Source organism: Taudactylus pleione, unplaced genomic scaffold (genome assembly GCF_031769625.1).
Source record: "Taudactylus pleione unplaced genomic scaffold, aTauple2 ptg000244l, whole genome shotgun sequence".
NCBI lineage: Eukaryota > Metazoa > Chordata > Amphibia > Anura > Myobatrachidae > Taudactylus > Taudactylus pleione.
Window position 1 is genome coordinate 14072373 of NW_028284646.1, and position 16743 is coordinate 14089115.

Below are 16743 nucleotides of genomic sequence, written 5' to 3' on the forward strand. Positions count from 1 at the left end.
GAAGAACTGGTGTGAACCCAAGCATCCCGAAACAGCAAAAGGGCGCATCTCCACCTTGGGGTCCCCGAGGTGGAACTGGAGCACATCATGCAGTTGGTTTACCTGTAGGTTTGGGTTCCTGTCGGTGGGCAGAAAGAGGTTGGCGCCCTTTACCCCTACGGCCTGCCGAGGGGGCTCCGCTCGGATGTCCCCGAAAGAAATGGGGGGCCCGAAAGGTGCAAAAAGGACCAGCCTGGATGCAACGTGAAACAGGTGCAGAAGAGGGCTAGAAGGTAGACTTGCCTCCTGTTGCCTGGGAAATCCATTTGTCCAAATCCGCCCCAAAAAGGATATCCCCGTAGACGGAAGAACTTCCACTGTCCTCTTGTATTTCGCATCTGCCTGCCAGGACCTTAGCCATAGGGCTCTGCAAGCCACTATTGCCGAAGGTGAAATTTTGGAACAGACATGACAGATCTCTTGGGAAGCTTCTCCTAATTATACTCACAAATGTGTTCCGCTAGGACGATTAAGTCGGACCTAGGCACTCCCGATTCCTGGCCTCTGACCAACTCCTCAGCTCTTCTCCTTGTTGACCCAAGAGCCAACCAAAGCCAGCCTGAGCAACACTCCCGCTGCTGAATAAATGGTGGTAAGTGGTCTCCAACTCACGGTCAGAACTGTCCTTAAGGGCTGTAGCTCCAGGAACAGGCAGCGTGGTCTTCTTGGAGAGCCGTGAGATCGACTGGAGGACGAATTTCCCACTCCTCTGTGATAGACGTAGGAAGAGTATATGGCCAAAAACGTCAGGATGCTGCAAAGCTGAAGACAATTGACAAAAGATTGTTTACCTCTGTTTAGACCGAAACAAGGATGAATCTGGGGAAGCAGTGGACTCAGTGTCCTGGATCTTCAATACCGGGCAAACTGCCAGGATACGGGCCTCCACCCCTTGGACACCCGAATCAAGAGGTCAGTTGGTGAGTATCATTACTGTCAGAAAGTTGTCTCCAACTCACCCTCCTCCTCTTTTTGTGAAAGCTCAGTGTCAGAGTAATCTAACTAGAGGACAGCTGGCAGAAGCCTCTTCTTTAATGGTCGAGCACTGACCCGAGAAGAGGCAGCAGAGGAGCACAAGAGCTGTGCTAAGCCCTCTACAGAGCGGGCTAAGCCTTTCGCCCCAAGCTGGCATTGTATCCATGGGAGCCCAATGGAGTCTTGACTCCTAGCTGATATCCTATCCCTGTGGGAAGCGGCAAATTCAGAGGTGAGATCGGACATAACGCCTGCGAAGGTAGATACCCAAGGCGGCGTAGGGGCTGCATCTGAAGATGGTTCCGAACACAGCGGGCCCCCCAAGACACAGGAGTCACATAGTGCCGCTCCATCAGAAAGCACCTGAGGCAGCCTTGTTACATTTGGAACAAACACCTTTTGAGATACATTTGCAGCTGCCCCTTTCCCCGTCATGGTGTCTGTCTAAACACAGAGCAGTTCGAGAGAGAGAAAAATATCCCTAATGCGATCCCCTCAGCAGCCCAAAAACTCCCCAGTGCACTCTCGACCTTCAGGACAGCAGTAGTGCTGGAGAGTCTGCAGCCGAGCAGGGTACTGTAGATCAGCGCTGGCTGAGGATGCTTGTGCCTGTGATCAAAATGGCGCCGATGTGAGGGACTATGGGCTGGCCTGAACCTCTCCTTCCCAGGGAGAAAGGCCACTGAGAGAGCGCTTCCCTGCAGTCAGGAGAGCTGCAGAGGTGCGCTGAGCACAGCGCTTTAGCACCGCCCCTCACCTTCCCGCTTGCACCAGGATCCACAGTGAAAGCAGCGCTGCTAAGCGGTTTCTATAACCAGCAGCGCTGCCTAAAGAGGGGTCACAGCGGGGAAGGGGGAGGGGGGCGCAGATCAGTATCTTAGTCCCCAGCTAGTCAGGGGAAGAGTTTATACTCACTGCTGTTGGCTATCAGGTCTACGGTCGGCAAGTGGCTGCACGGACAAAGCTTCTATATTAAGCTGTCTCTCTTAACTAATGCCAGGGACCCGGGCACAGTGGCGGCGGGTCCCTCCTGTTGCATCCTTCTAGCAGGCTGACAAATGCAGCTCTGTCAGCCTGTCCTCAAATGCTTGTTAAAATAAAATATACTAAGTGTGGGCTGTGCTCAGCCCCAAGTGACCGGCTCCCTCGGGCACTTATAAAACTGGGGCTTCTGGGGATAGAGGGGGAGGAGTCACACTTCTACATTTAAAGTGCCAGCTCCACTCATGCCCCCCGTCTATATACTCCAGTGACTTGATCCCCAATTCCCCTAGTTGATGAAGGAGAGGTGAGAGGTCTTTTAGCAGGAAAAGTCCATTTGTTGTTCCCTCCGTTACAAGGTTACATGGTACTAGTGCTCCCAAGGTGTCACCTTTGATAAAGCAGCAGGCCAGCAAAACGCATCAGGTGGGCTTCCCAGCACAATAAGCTATTAAGTTTTTAATGGTTATCATCACAATTTTATTGATCACATTATTATAGGTTTATGGAAATTCAATAACATATTCTCATAAGCACTATTACTTTGAAATCTGGATAATTACTGACCCAGCAAACTAGATTAACTCACCTCTGCATGTTTAAAGAAATCCACAACACATTACCTGTTAGGGGTTCTTGAGGACTAGTATTGGAGAACCACTGTTCTAGTGAAGAGAAGCTTGTGCTAACACTATTTACCATCTTCTATTATCCCATAACCACCTCCAAAAAGAAATACATGAATTGGCCTGGGAGCATGATGTGGGTGAGGTTCTTACCCCAAGGAGCAGTCCAAAATCAGAATGTAAATAGCCAAAAGCGCTTTCCATGCACATCAAAGAAAATAAAATCCTATAAGCTTTATTTACGATGGTACCTACTCGCCTCCACTTAATTTTCCCTACTGCTTCTGAATTGTGCTGGCATATGTGTGATCAACAGGGAACCCTACTGCACGTGTGGTGGTCAAGTCCTCAAATCCACCATTACTGTGCAAATATTCATGACTTAATCAGATTAATAGTAGGTATACAAATACCAAACTCCCCTCTGTATTCCCTATTATTCACTCACATCTAACACAAAACTAGTCAAACATATACTAAGCACAGCTAAATGCCAAATCTCTTTACGATGGAAATCATTCGAACCCCCATCTATACCCGTTACAATTAATGCTGTCTGGTCCACTTATAGGATGCAAAGAATCACCTGATTATACATGATACACCTAGCCTATTTGTAAAGGTCTGGACACCATGGACAACTTAATGAAGAAGAACCACAGCCCCTCCCAACTATATAGCATTTTTTAACTATATAATATTTTTTACTCAACACCTCTCTGAAGCTGATGACACACCGACTGTTCCCCTCCCTCCCTCTATCTCGCCTCATATTTTCTTGTTTTTCTGTTCGGATGTAGACAACACTTTACGTGCTTCAAACTAAATACATTATACTGGTCACTAATAGACTAGCTCTTTCAACAGTCTATTTAAGTTTTACTGTTTTGTTATCTTGATTGTAAATCAAAACTCTGTAGTTGACTATTCATTATCAAAACACACTGCTCCTTTCTCGGTACTGTTCTTATGTATATATTGTAAACTTCTTTAATACAAAAAAAAAAAAAAAAAAAACCCTGTGCTGACCTTCCTAGTGTTTGTTGGCACTATGGGAGTAGAAATGGCAGGATGCAAAATAGCCACAATCCCACCAGATTCTAAAACCCACCATTTCGTAAATTGCCCCCAGCACTCCAGTAGGTAGGGATTTTAAAATGAGAACTACACCCTATATGGTACTTTGAAGGACAGCTCTGTCAGCTAAAATCTTAGAAGTCATTTCATGTTTTTAACGTTCTAGGTCTTGCCAGCATACCAGGTACTCATGGTGTCAATGCATCTGCAGCCTTAAAGAAGTTTACATTTTCTACATTGTTTATTAGGTTTATAAGTCGACCATCACAAAAGAAAAACAGAGCAAATCACAGCACAAGGAGTACAGGGACATGAGAGAGAAGTCACAGGACCACACAAGTCACGCCAGTGGTAGGTATAGGATCCCATCCTTGCTGCTTCAGTTGTAGTGACTGTTCTCTGGCAGTGATAGGTTTTATTCCTTGCACTCCATGACAATGAATGATTTGTTTATATCTTGGTCTTCTCCTCCTCTTTTACAGAGAGATCGCCTGAAGACTACACAACCTACTTCTCCTTAGTTTGGTCATAAAACATCTGCAGACAAACTCCTTGTAATACAGATTTGATTCAACCCTGCAGGCAAAGGAACACTGCTGCATTACCTAACCCACGCATTGATGCTAGGGCTCAGACACCGCTCTTTCCTGTATTTTATCTGGCCTGTGACAGTGCTAAGAGCTCTAATGATAAACAAATACTGAGGACATAGTAAACAAGACACAGCTACCTAATGTAAAGAGGGATGTGATGGGAAGCCTGCAGGAAGCACTACACGATTTAGAAATACTATCTGCCAGCAATATTCACAGACTGGTGTGGTTATGTAAAGTAAGCTGCAGCTATGCGAGAAGGGTGTTAAAAACCACATTGCAGCAAGGTGGCTGAAGAGATCCCACATCATCATTTCGAGATCCCTGTAATTGTGGTCAGCTTTCCAATGCTGGATTTCTTTACAGAGCCTACACACTGAATGGGGCCATGGAGCCAAACTGTTGTAATGGTTGGGCGGAAGGAGGAAAGGAAAGGAGTACTTCCCACCCCACAGAGCCTAAGCGAGGTGTCTCCCTATTTTTGCTTGGATTCTCTGTTACCCCATCAAAGTGTAGCGTGACGGGTAGGTTTAGTAATGGAAGTATTTCCCTCCTCTCTAAGTAATGAAGCATTAACAACGTGTTTCATAGATTCCACTGCGCCCAATGTAGCGCACCCATTTTATCACATCGTGGTCGCTGTAGTTCAACTTGGGTTCAAACACTTTCAGGTATCGAACTTTGAGACCGGACGGAGCAAAGGGGACCTAGGAAAGAAGGCAAGCATTGTGTGTTTATTATGCTCAAACTCCCCAAACACCCCCTCCCAAGTACAACACAACTCCACACAGACATAACCCAGTTGTTGTTACTCATTGAATGCAACCAGGTGGTGGCTTCTGCAGCTGTAACTAGTGCTTGCCAATCTCTTTGCCAGTTGTGCCATCTACTGTAGAGCAAGATGTACATTATATCATCCTAGCCAAAAAGCCTTACCAGCTCTTTTCGGTTGGTCACTAAATATTTGCAACAGAAATGACCCAAAAAAGTAACCACATAATATAAACCAGATTTAAAATGGATAAGCTTTTCAACTCAGGCCTCAAAATTGTACACAAAGCAGTCTTTACCACAGCCTATTCCATAGCCCACTCACCTCCTTGCATGGTTCAGTGGTGTTTATGGCCGTTACACTAATGCTGGGTACACACTAGAAGAAGATGTGCAAATGTTGCTATGATCAACCCGATTTTCCTTAAACCCCAGAACGATATTGTGCGTAAACACCGTGCAATCTTTCAAATGACCGAACAATATATCATGCGTTGTTCAGTTGTTAAGATACAGAACGTTAATATATCTCCTAGTCATCCGGTAGGGCGTACACACTAGACTATTTGAACAAAATCGTTAACTATATCATCCGATCTGCCTGTACTGCAGGCAGATCTGAAGATGCAATGAACAACGTGCGGGAACGAATGATTGTGCATACACACTGGACGATTTCTCGTACCATCCGCCTCAAAATGACAAATTGTTAAACATATTGTCTAGTCTGTACCCAGCTTAACAGTTCGGGACTTGTTTAGGACATGGTGTTAGGCTATACTCACTTCAAAGTTCATGGAAATAGGAGGGCGGGCCCACTTCTTCTTGTCATTGGTTGGCAAGAGCTCAATCTCAGCACTGATCTGAGATTCCTTCATCCCAGCCATGCGTTTTATCCTGTTAACATAGATCAGAATAGCAGGACAAGATTTGTATTACATTAACATTTAACTGTAAACCTGAAAAGGAAATTTTTTTGCGCTCTCCGCAATGTGTGTAATTATTTCCATCAAGTAGCGCAAAAAAGAAAACTGAATACAGACTGACATGTATACATGAGCAGAGGAGACACACACACGCTCCTCGGTGCCCAATTCCGCATGACTGTCTCATACAGCCATACCTTAAAGAAAGTCAGTACTCCAGGTCTTCAGAGTAATAATTTATCTGCTCACTTAAAAACAACTGAAAAGGTACAGAAGAGAAAGTCTGTATTTGGTGACTACTATGACAGTAAAAGACTACTTTTATTAACTAAAATAAATCTATTTTAATTACCTAATAAAAGTAAAAGTTTTTCTGTCATTGGGGGGAATTCAATTCAACGCGATGTTGGAATAGCCGCGGGAGGGAGCTCCCGCAGCTATTCAATACACCGTGCTGTTTGGGCGCGCTACGGATTTCTTTTCGCACCCCCCTGGGGATGCGAGGAGAAGTTCGACCAAAGTGCCGGGCGAGCAGCTGTTTTACAGCTTAGCACAGCGCTTACAGCCATGCGCCCGGCACTTTGGTCAGAGAATGTCGGTTAACGCGCCTAAACACCCTTGTTAAGGCGCTATAACCGGCATTCTCCGATCACATAGCGCAAAGAATTGAATAGCTCTGGGAGCTTGCTCCCGGTGCTATTCAATTCACGTTGAATTGAACCGCCCCATTGTAGTGCACCAAATACAGACTCTTCTGCATCTTTTCAGTTACCCTTAACCAGTCTGTTGGAGCTCCCTCTACATCAAAAAAGCAATTGAGTGACCCCTGTACTTTATATACAGGGGTAAAAGTAAGTTGTAAGATATTAAAAAATTTCCGGTGTAATGAACATCTTTCTCTTACTAACTATTCACTTAAACAGCAAGTTTAGTAATCCATTTTACGATTGTAAAGAACAAAAAAAAAAAAAAATTATATATACAGTGAAAAGATAGTGCTCCATATGAACCAGTGATACACAGATCATCAAGAAAGCCACTCACTTCCAGACTATGGCGTTTTCACTGGCCTTGTACTTGGCTTTTCCCTTCATACAAATTACTTGCACTCCACTTGTGTTGAGGGGAGTAGGGATACGAACCTGAATTGAAAACAAACTAGTCAGATGTTGAATAGAATTAAAGCGTATGCAAGTTAGCATTATAAGCTACTTTACAGGAAACTATAGTAGAATAACTGAAGAATATAGAAAAAGAAAGATGCAGCCAGAAAAAAGGATAAAGTAAATAGAGTAACATTTCTAGTCAAATTGCTGCCCAACTACTTGTAAAAGATTGACACAGAGCCTTCCTTGACAGTGAACCAGTTTCAGAATCTCTCACCTGAATTGTTTATTTTTTTGTTTGTTTTTTAACATTTTGAAACAGCAACGGCTACGATACAGGAAATGGTAAATAAGAGAGATATAACAAATAATAAAAAACACAAAGCATAGCAACATAAAAAAATCACCTCACCTCAATTTTTTGAGCAAGCAGGGAAGGTTTGAAGTTGGATTTTATGACCACCTTAACCTCCAGCTTGGTACGCCCCACCTCACGCACAAGGGGGATGACACGGAACGGAAGGATTATGTCCTTTGTTGTTCGGTACCTAGAAAATGAAGGAGGACAAAAGCTGCCTCATTAGACCTGACAGAAACTCAGTGCACTTATTATATTCCAATGTAAAAAAAAAAACACTAGATATGAACAGAATTCTGGCTTAATATGAAATTCAAATAAAAAGTATAAATAAAAGTATAGTGGTCGCTCATATCAGCTTAATGATACTGCACAGGTGCTTGTAAAGGGCGGGGTTTACTCTGAACCATATAAAAAAAGGATATTCCCTCCAGCACACTGAATTTCTATTATGCAGGATTCAGGTATTCTTGCTGATATTATTGCAGAGGTATTAGTTGCATACATTTGCAAATATATGATTAATGATTAATATGAAATTCTACATATCTTGTACATAGGTGGTGAGGGAAATTCACAAAAGTAATAGAGAAGATAAAGTACAGCTCTTATCATATCTAGTATAAATTGAAAAAAAGGAGAGATATGGTAAAACTTACGCTTGTTAACTCTCTTTCTTCGAAGTCCACAGGGGAGACAAACGGGTGTAGGTGGGACCTGGAGGACTGGACACCAACAGCAAAGCTTTTCAATCCTAGGATGCTCCGGTCCTTCCCCCTATACCCGGCTTACAGCCTGAGGGCAACTCAGTTTTGTGAACAAGCCCAATGCAGGACCAGGATAGGAAAGAAGGAAGACTGGTACACTGAAGAATCACACTCTCACACAGAGAAGGAAACAAGTGACCAAGAGAAGAAACCCCTAGAAGCCAAGTGCATCAAGACGGGTGCCCTGTGGACTTCGAAGAGAGAGAGGTAACAAGGGTAAGTTTTACCATAAAACTCTCCTTTTCTTCTTCTTTAGGGTCCATAGGGCTCCACAGGGGAGACAAAGGGGATGTACCAAAGCAGTTGTTCACGGGTGGGAACGCTCCTGAGCTGAGAGGAGAACCCTACGCCCGAAGAAAGCAAATGTATCAAAGGCATAAAATCTAAGAAAGGTGTGGACAGAAGACCACGTGGCCGCCTTGCATAGCTGTTCAGCTGAGGCGCCACACCAGGCTGCCCACGAGGGACCCACAGAGCGAGTAGAATGAGCAGATACTGTAGCCGGCAGAGGAAGGCCAGCCTGCGTGTAATCCTGTGAGATAATCATGCAATTCCATCTGGCCAAAGTCTGTTTGTCCTATATGGATTCCACAAGAAGGGATAGCCAGCTTACAAAGAGGATGTCCGATTTTCTGATGGGAGTGTAGTACAGTCCATGTAGATCTTTAAAGCACGGACCACATCCAAAGCGGCCTCACCTGCCGAGAGGTCTGGCGATTGCTTAAACCCAATAGAGGACATTCGCATATATCAGTTTACATGCTTCGTGATTGTGGATATAATTATTTTGGATGCGAGGTGTGTCCGTGAGGGTACACCTATTCCCATCTGCCATCTTAAACTCTACAGGCCCTTATTTAAAGGACTTCTGGTAATCCTCTGCATAACTTAATAGAGGATATCTGTGTATGTTAGTTTTAATGTTCTGTAATTGTGAACATCAGCTATTGTTTTAAATGCAGTGTGTCCCCTGATGGATACACTGAATTCCATGTTTTAATATTTTTTTGGGATCTTATTTTTATCTAAAAGTTGGAATATATTTGTTACTAGACTTTATTACACTATATGCTGTTATTTTCTTATCTTGCATATTTTTGAAAATACCATCCAATGAGATTGGACAACTGTCCATGTGACCTACGCATCAGTTTGTTTGGGAAGTATAACTTTATAATTCTATAAGGAGCACCGTGCGCACATCAAGTTGTCATAATATTTTGTTGTGTATATATTATAGTATCGAAGGGTGGTACTGCTATGGCCACTGATTTGCAGCAAAAGGGTGCTAGGCGTCAGTGATCACTACTCTATATTTACATCGAATATGGGCTGCACGTCTGATCATAAGATATGATAGAACGGCGGCTGGAACGCACATCGGATCGTATTCCTACCTAAATACTACACGATTTCCACACAATGCATCGTACGATGCGTCTAAAATAGTGCAATCGGCCCAAAAACGCGCTGGTGTATGGCCAGCATTAGTTGATGCCTAATGCCTTGAAAAGGACTGGCCTTTGGTTTTCCCGAGGTCGAAAGGATGTCCGAGGCTGTGTGTTATATGCAGAGGGCAGGAATGCAGTCTTGGAAGCTGCCAAGGTAGTCACATTTTATCCAATTCCGGGCTAAACAGGCTATCTCCAGAAAAAGACAGATTCCTGAGCCTTCTTAGAATCAGAATCTGCTTTCCAGGAACGGAGCCAGACAATATGGCGGGCAACTACCGAAGTGGCAGATATCCTTTAGGCTAGAAGAGCCGTATCCAGAGCTGCTTCACCTAAATAGGCATCTCTAAATGCGAGATATGTAGGACAACTGCTCCTTGAAGCATCAGAGGGAAATCTCTTCCAGGGCCTCTGCCCAACTCTCAATGGTTTCAGCATCTTAGGCCATAGCCCTAGCAGCCCAAGCTCCTGTAAAAGTGTATATAAATTTATGACAAGCATTTATTCAGTCTATCTGTAGTTTCCTTCAAGGAGGTTGCAGTATGTATGGATAAGGTATCATTCTTAACCAGATGAGTTACATGAGAATCCACTGCTGGGGGAACTTCCCATTTAGTGCAATCAGTGGCGAGGAGAGGTTAAAAGGAACTTAAATGTTTTGGTACCTGAAACCTTTTACCTGGAATATTCCATGCCTCGCTCATGTGATCAGATAGCTGGTCAGAGTGAGGAAACTGGTAAAACTACGAGTGGTTGTTTTGTATTAGGAGCGGGTTCCGCCTCTTCTATTTGTAGAATAGACTTAACAGCTCTCACCAATGCAGGTATATTTAATTTAGAGGGTGACTCCTCGTCTCCGGAAAAGGAGTCAGAGTGAGAGAGGTCTGCGTCTTCTGCCTCCCCAGAGGATATATCAGAATCAGGTAACAGGGTAGACTGGGAAGATAACACAGCACGCTTAGTATGTTTACTAGGTAAAGGCTTCTCTTTTTGCAGCATTTGCACAAAAACTGTAGCGAGTCACCAAACTTTGTACTGATGTGGACAGTACATCTACCCATGGGGGAGGCAAAGGATTTGCAGGGAGCACCGATTGTGGCCATCCCATAGGGGGAGCTACCACAGGAGCCTCTAGGTGGTCTGCAATTTTTGCCAGTACCTTTGAAAAGGCAGCCCAAGGTGGTTCCTGAGGAGCCCGGGGTGGTAAAGCAATTAGTACAGTTACTATCCTGAATGAGGTCCTCTGGAGCCAAGACTGCTGAGCAGGACTTACAAGACACCAGAGTAGGAGCAGCAGCATAAGCCTGCTCATTAGTTTTTCATCTGCCAGCCATAGTCACTGGGATAATGGAATATAGAGACTGACTCAGTGCAGTGTGAAATATGGCACAATTGAGGGAGCAACCGCGCTATATAGTATGTGATAGCACTCCCAAATCTATGGGAGATGTGAGGTGCAATAAACCCCCTATACCTTAGTATGTCAGGGTATAGTAGAATAAAGGGAAAGGTATAAGCTGTACAGTATAGAAAGTAGAGATCAGCGCTAGCACAAGTCACATATAAACGCAGAAAAACACTATATATATTTGCAATGGGCACTAAATCAACTACACAGACCGCAGTGGCTGGTAGGATATAGCTCTGTATAACCTGGCCTGTCTCCTGAGACAGGAGGAAAGACTGCATAAAGACGCGGGGGATCCGCCTTAACTGTCCCCTGGATTCTGGGCTGCAGTCTGGGGAGCCTGCTAGCTAGTGCCCCTCAGAGCCCCGCCGGGAGTACCTAGCCGAGGGCTGGTGTCACAGCGCCGAGGAGGAGTGATGGAGCAGCAGTGCAGATGTCTAAGGGACAGTCTTGTGCTGCTGCTCAATAGTAAAAATACTAGAAATAAATATAAATCATAAAATAAGCTTGGGTTGCGTAAAGCAGCCCCACTGTTAAAAATGGTGATCCAGCTCCTGCCGGACAGCAACGAAACAGAGTTGACCTCTGGCTGGGGGCAGGGAAGGACCGGAGCATCCTGGGATTGAAAAGCTTTGCGGTTGGTGCCGGTCCTCCAGGTCCCATCTACACCCCCACTGTCTCTCCTGTGGAGCCCTATGGACCCTGAAGAAGAAACTAGCCTCAAGAAACACTTCAATAAACTTAATGACATTTTCAATAGACTTCATGCAAAACAAAAAGGATGACCCAACTGAAAGCAATAGAAATTTCAAAATCCTACCTCATCAGTTCAAATTCGCCATCGGGAGGAATAAAACTGATGCTGCGCTCAGAGTCAAACTTGCTCAGCCGGACACACTGATGGAATGTACAGTCATCTATAGCAATTGATTGCTTTCCTCTGGAAAAACAAAGACAAGTTATCATAATCGATCAGACAGCGCAAGTACTGGTTATCTAAGGGATCCCATAAAGCTACATTTCCAAGTCCGTCAGTTAAAAAAACATAAACATGTAAATCAGTAACCACTCTCCCAAACCGCAGCCAAAAGGATTAATCAAGGATCTCTTAAACCAATTACCATTTGGAGAGCGAGAACGACATCTGACAATGTGCTATTATGAATCACAAATTAAATTCAGCTTTACGTTGCAGATTTGGAACTTATGCTGCATACACACGGAACAACTTGAACAACCATTGATATTGTCGAAGCTGGATAATTGGCCGAGACAAGATCAGTTTAAAATTGGATCGCAGCGACGCCATTTTGCGAATGGCCGCCTAAGCGCCATTTTAGATAAACTCACACTTTAGTACATGTGGCGATATTACTATTAGCATCATGCGATTGCATCTTACTCCATTTCTCATACACACATTAATATGCACAATTGTGCTGTTAACTAGTCGCATATTAGCGAATGCATAAGATTCTGTATGAAAATGCCAAATATTATCTTCATGCACACACGCATCTGCCCCAAGTTAACTAGCGTCTTTACATCAAACCCCACATACTCACATACAAGGTTCCATAAGCTTTAAGGTATAATATTGAAGTATGCACACTTAATATAATTGATATGAAATAAAGATTATTTCGTAACTAAGGTTTTATACGTGATAAGTAAGCCATGTTTGGTATTGTACTGATGCGTACACTCTCAACAGTATTCCGGTAATATCGATGGAGAGATCGCAACATGCATTCTCAACTTATGGACCGCAAAGACTTCAAGCAACAAAATGTACATTATATGAACTGTTAGGATTTGCATGAGGCGTGAAACCAGAGACCCCCAGTTGTTAGAGGCTGGATTGTGTCTATTTGAACCAACCTGTTAAATGCCTTGTAACATATGCCCTCTCCTTTAGGACCAATGGTATTAGCAACAAACTTCACTATTGTGTTTATTTCTGGTGGGTACAAATGTGTGTGCTCTGACCCTAGGTTCCTAGTCTTCGTGCTGAAAGCTGATTGACGAGGGGTTTCTTGCTGATGCCTAACATCTGGACCAGAGAGCGCTTCGTATGTATAACTGTACTTGGGTCTGAATAATTTCTTTGCGCTAAGATTATATGAGGATCATAGCGTGTAACTGCTGTACTTTTACTTGAATAATACTTTGTGCTTTGGAACCACAGGTTCTAGGTCTGGAGTCTTTATTTACTGTATGACTGCGTACGCAAAATAGCGTCATCCTTAGAAGTTTATAGGAAGGATATTAGAAGGTATAGGCAGGGGTATTTATAAGGTTCAAAGGCAGTATCATTAATATCTTTGATAGATTTCCCTCCAACTTTCTGTAGTGCAGGTCAAATCTATTTTGGTTGTACACACTGATAGCTTCACTGAAATATCTATCATCGATATCTAACTTTTTACAGGCAAATCTTTACAAAATCGTCCAAGTTGGCCTGCATGCATGAAAGACCATAGATATGGCTAATGTTCATGCGGGAACGCGCATCGTTCGTCGCTGTCAGGTTGGCGACTGCAAAAAAGTGAACGATATGAACGATATCATTCAATTCGCTCACAAAAGTTGTACCGTGTGTACGCCCAATTAAGCATCTGGCTCATGTACAGACTTAAATACCAGCTGTTTATCACTTACGTTTTGCCCGTTTCATCAGCAGTTCCTTTGCCTTGTTTCTCAATTACAATTTTGTCATTCATGCCAAACTTGCATTCTGGCATGCCACTCAGATAGCTCTTCATAACTACACGGCCAGACACATGAGCACTAAGTACCTGTCCTGAGAATGGGAAGGACAAGACTAAGTCAGGAATTGAAATAAGGACCATACACTCCTATCTATCTGCTACATGCTTGTGTTCACAGCTACCATCATAAATCATTTATGGAACAACCACCTAGTAGTTTTTTATATCTTCACTTCACATCTTGCCCTCTACTCACCTTGGGGGGACATCAGTAAGTTAACACTCTCCAATACATCGAGGAACAGCTCGTTCCGGCGATACTTGATCCCTTCACGCCTCCAACCAATCTGTCCAGTGACCTGGCTAGTGATCTGAGACTGCTCCTCCTTGGTCTAAGAGTAACAGAATGACAGCAGGTAAAAACAGGGAAAGCAAAAGTTTCATTGGATAATTCACAAATATTAATTTAATAAACTGCTAATGGTACAAATAATGTATTTGAACCCCGGACAGAAAAGTAATGTTTCCCACAAAGAAATACTAAAAAAAAAAGAAAGAAAAAAAGAAAAATTATAAAAATGCGGATTTTTCTGGAACAGATCCCGGCAGCGGCAGCCCGACAGCGCTGGAAATCCCGATCGTCCCTAGGTAAGTATTAACTAACCTAACCTGCCCCCCCCCCCCCCCCAAGTGCCTAACCCTAATCCCCCCTTCGCTGCTGCCTAAACCTAAGTCCCCCTTGGGGGTGCCTAACCCTAACCTCCCCCCCAGGGGTGCCTAATCCTAACCCTCCCTCCCCCTAGGCTAACCCTAACCTCCTGGGGGGTGCCTAACCCTAAGTCCCCCTCAGGAGCCCTAAACTTACCCTCGCCCCTCCCCGTAACACGTAACGATTTTTTTAATGATTTGTCGTTAACGCCATTATCGTTAAGTCGTTAAAAAAATCGTCCAGTTTAAGAGTTAGAACGATGAACGAAATATACCAATGCAGGCTTCAGTTGGTAGTTTTCGTTCATCGCCCCTTCTGACTGTCCTACATGACGATTTTCATTAAGGAAAGGAGTCCTTCGTTCATCGTTGTTAAAATCGTTCATTACACTACAAAAAAAATCGCTGTATTTTTCAAGGGAAAATCTGAACAAAAATCGTTGGGTTACAAAAATCGTTGTGTACACACACCTTAAGGAATCCTTTTAGAGAGCAAATGATTTGACACTTAACTAGATTACCTTTTAAGTATCAATTTAGCAGAATTAAGAGACCGTACAAGCAGCCAACAGAATTTTAGTATATGTACACCGTTAAACTCTATGCAACAGACTCCTCTTTACAACTGTATTTAAACATTCTCCTAACTCTCGCACGGGTTTGTATTGCTAGGACTTAGACACATGCTCCTCTTTCTATTCCCCCAATAAGTAGCCCTGATTAATGCTACTGTATTCCACGAGCGCTTCATGTATCACAAAAGAAAATGCCCTCTGAAGTTTGATAGGATTTGGAATATGTAGCAAGAATCTACGTATGCTCTTATCCCCTCTTCTTTGGTCCACTCCTAATATGATTTTGACTGTCTGCTATACCTCCACCAGCCCTGGTCTCTCCTTTAGGAATGCCCCTGGTTCTGCTCTGTGATTTTCTTGTCAGCCTTCGTAATTGACTCGTTTCTTTTTATACATTTTATGGATATTCAGTATTGGTTAAACAAGTTATATGTTTCTGTCTGTTTGCTTGAAAAATGGTGTATTCCCCAAACTTCTCCTATAATACGCTTATTTTTTCTTACACATCAATTTTTGATGTTCTTCAGTATATATTGCTCGGTCTATTTTTATTTTTATGGTTCTATTTGTTTTGATTATTTTCTTTACTTTGTTATTGAAAAATCTCAATAAAAACACTTGATTTAAAAAAAAAAAAAAAAAGTCTACACAACAGAGGGATAGCAGAGGACCCCCACCAGGAAAGCACCGACATTCCTCATATCATTCACTCCTACCTGGTGCTACATGTCCAGCCACACGAAGCAGAGAAGCAACACGGGAGGCATACGTGGGAAGAGCGGGCAAGTGGGTCAGGAAACACAGGAATAAAAAGAAGAGAAGTACAGTTAGAGTCAAGGGCTGCAGCTGCAGGTAGGGGAAGGCAGTTAGTAACCCCCTAAAAGCCATGGACACCAGTACAGCTCTAATGGGGAGATATTTATATTTTCATTGGTCACAAGTTATTTTTTCCTTTATTTCCTGATCACAGTTTCAAGACATTTGGAAATGGAGCAAACAATATCTTGTTCCTTTCATTAACAGTCTTGTGCATTTTCAACAATGACGACTCCTCTTAGTTTCTCAATTATTCATTAGTTTGGGAAGCTGTAACTCCAGCACAATCCTACCTGTCCCATATGTCACTGCAAACTAACTAAAATGAAAACTGGGGAGGTAATAAGAGAAACCAGATTCAGGTGATGAGCATGGCTGCCACAAAGATTGTTTTTGAGGGTTTTGTAGTGGTGACAAAATGAAGTCCCTTTTTCTCTTGCTTCTTAATTAGACAATAGAACGAATGAAGAGGGCCAATATTACCAAATCAGTGATGTACACGGTCATTCTGAGATCGGAAACAGTATGGAGCCTCCTAGATATAGTGAGCTCTATGTTGCGGAAAAGCCTAATCTTTATGTACATATGCAAACAATGCTGAAAAGATGGACACTGCTTGTCTATCAGCCACTCATTGTTTCACTTGTGTGGCTCCAACACAGGAATGGGTGACGATATCTATGCAGAGTACTGGCTGTGAGAAATGGATTTAGTTTATTAGGCTCAGTTTCATAGCCAATCCCATATTCCAGGTACCATTATTTTTTTATTAAACAGAATTTATTGTAAGGTCACAGGTAACATCGACTTAGAGATACAACATAATAATCAAAAGTTTAACTCAGTCAATGGTGA

At 43.2% G+C, this 16743-nt stretch overlaps 1 protein-coding gene across 1 annotated transcript in view; it reads right to left on the reverse strand.

The window, feature by feature from the left end:
* Nucleotides 1–3920: 3920 nt before the first annotated feature.
* The window catches only part of AP2M1 (adaptor related protein complex 2 subunit mu 1), a 31713-nt gene continuing 18890 nt past the window's right edge, over nt 3921–16743 (reverse strand). The window contains exons 5-11 of the mRNA XM_088479725.1: nt 14046–14181; nt 13740–13881; nt 11899–12018; nt 7507–7642; nt 7033–7130; nt 5848–5959; nt 3921–4998 (exon numbers count right to left, since the gene is read on the reverse strand). Coding sequence (XP_088335851.1) covers nt 4864–4998; nt 5848–5959; nt 7033–7130; nt 7507–7642; nt 11899–12018; nt 13740–13881; nt 14046–14181 — 879 coding nt within the window. The 3' untranslated portion in view covers nt 3921–4863. The remainder of the gene's footprint in view (nt 4999–5847; nt 5960–7032; nt 7131–7506; nt 7643–11898; nt 12019–13739; nt 13882–14045; nt 14182–16743) is intronic.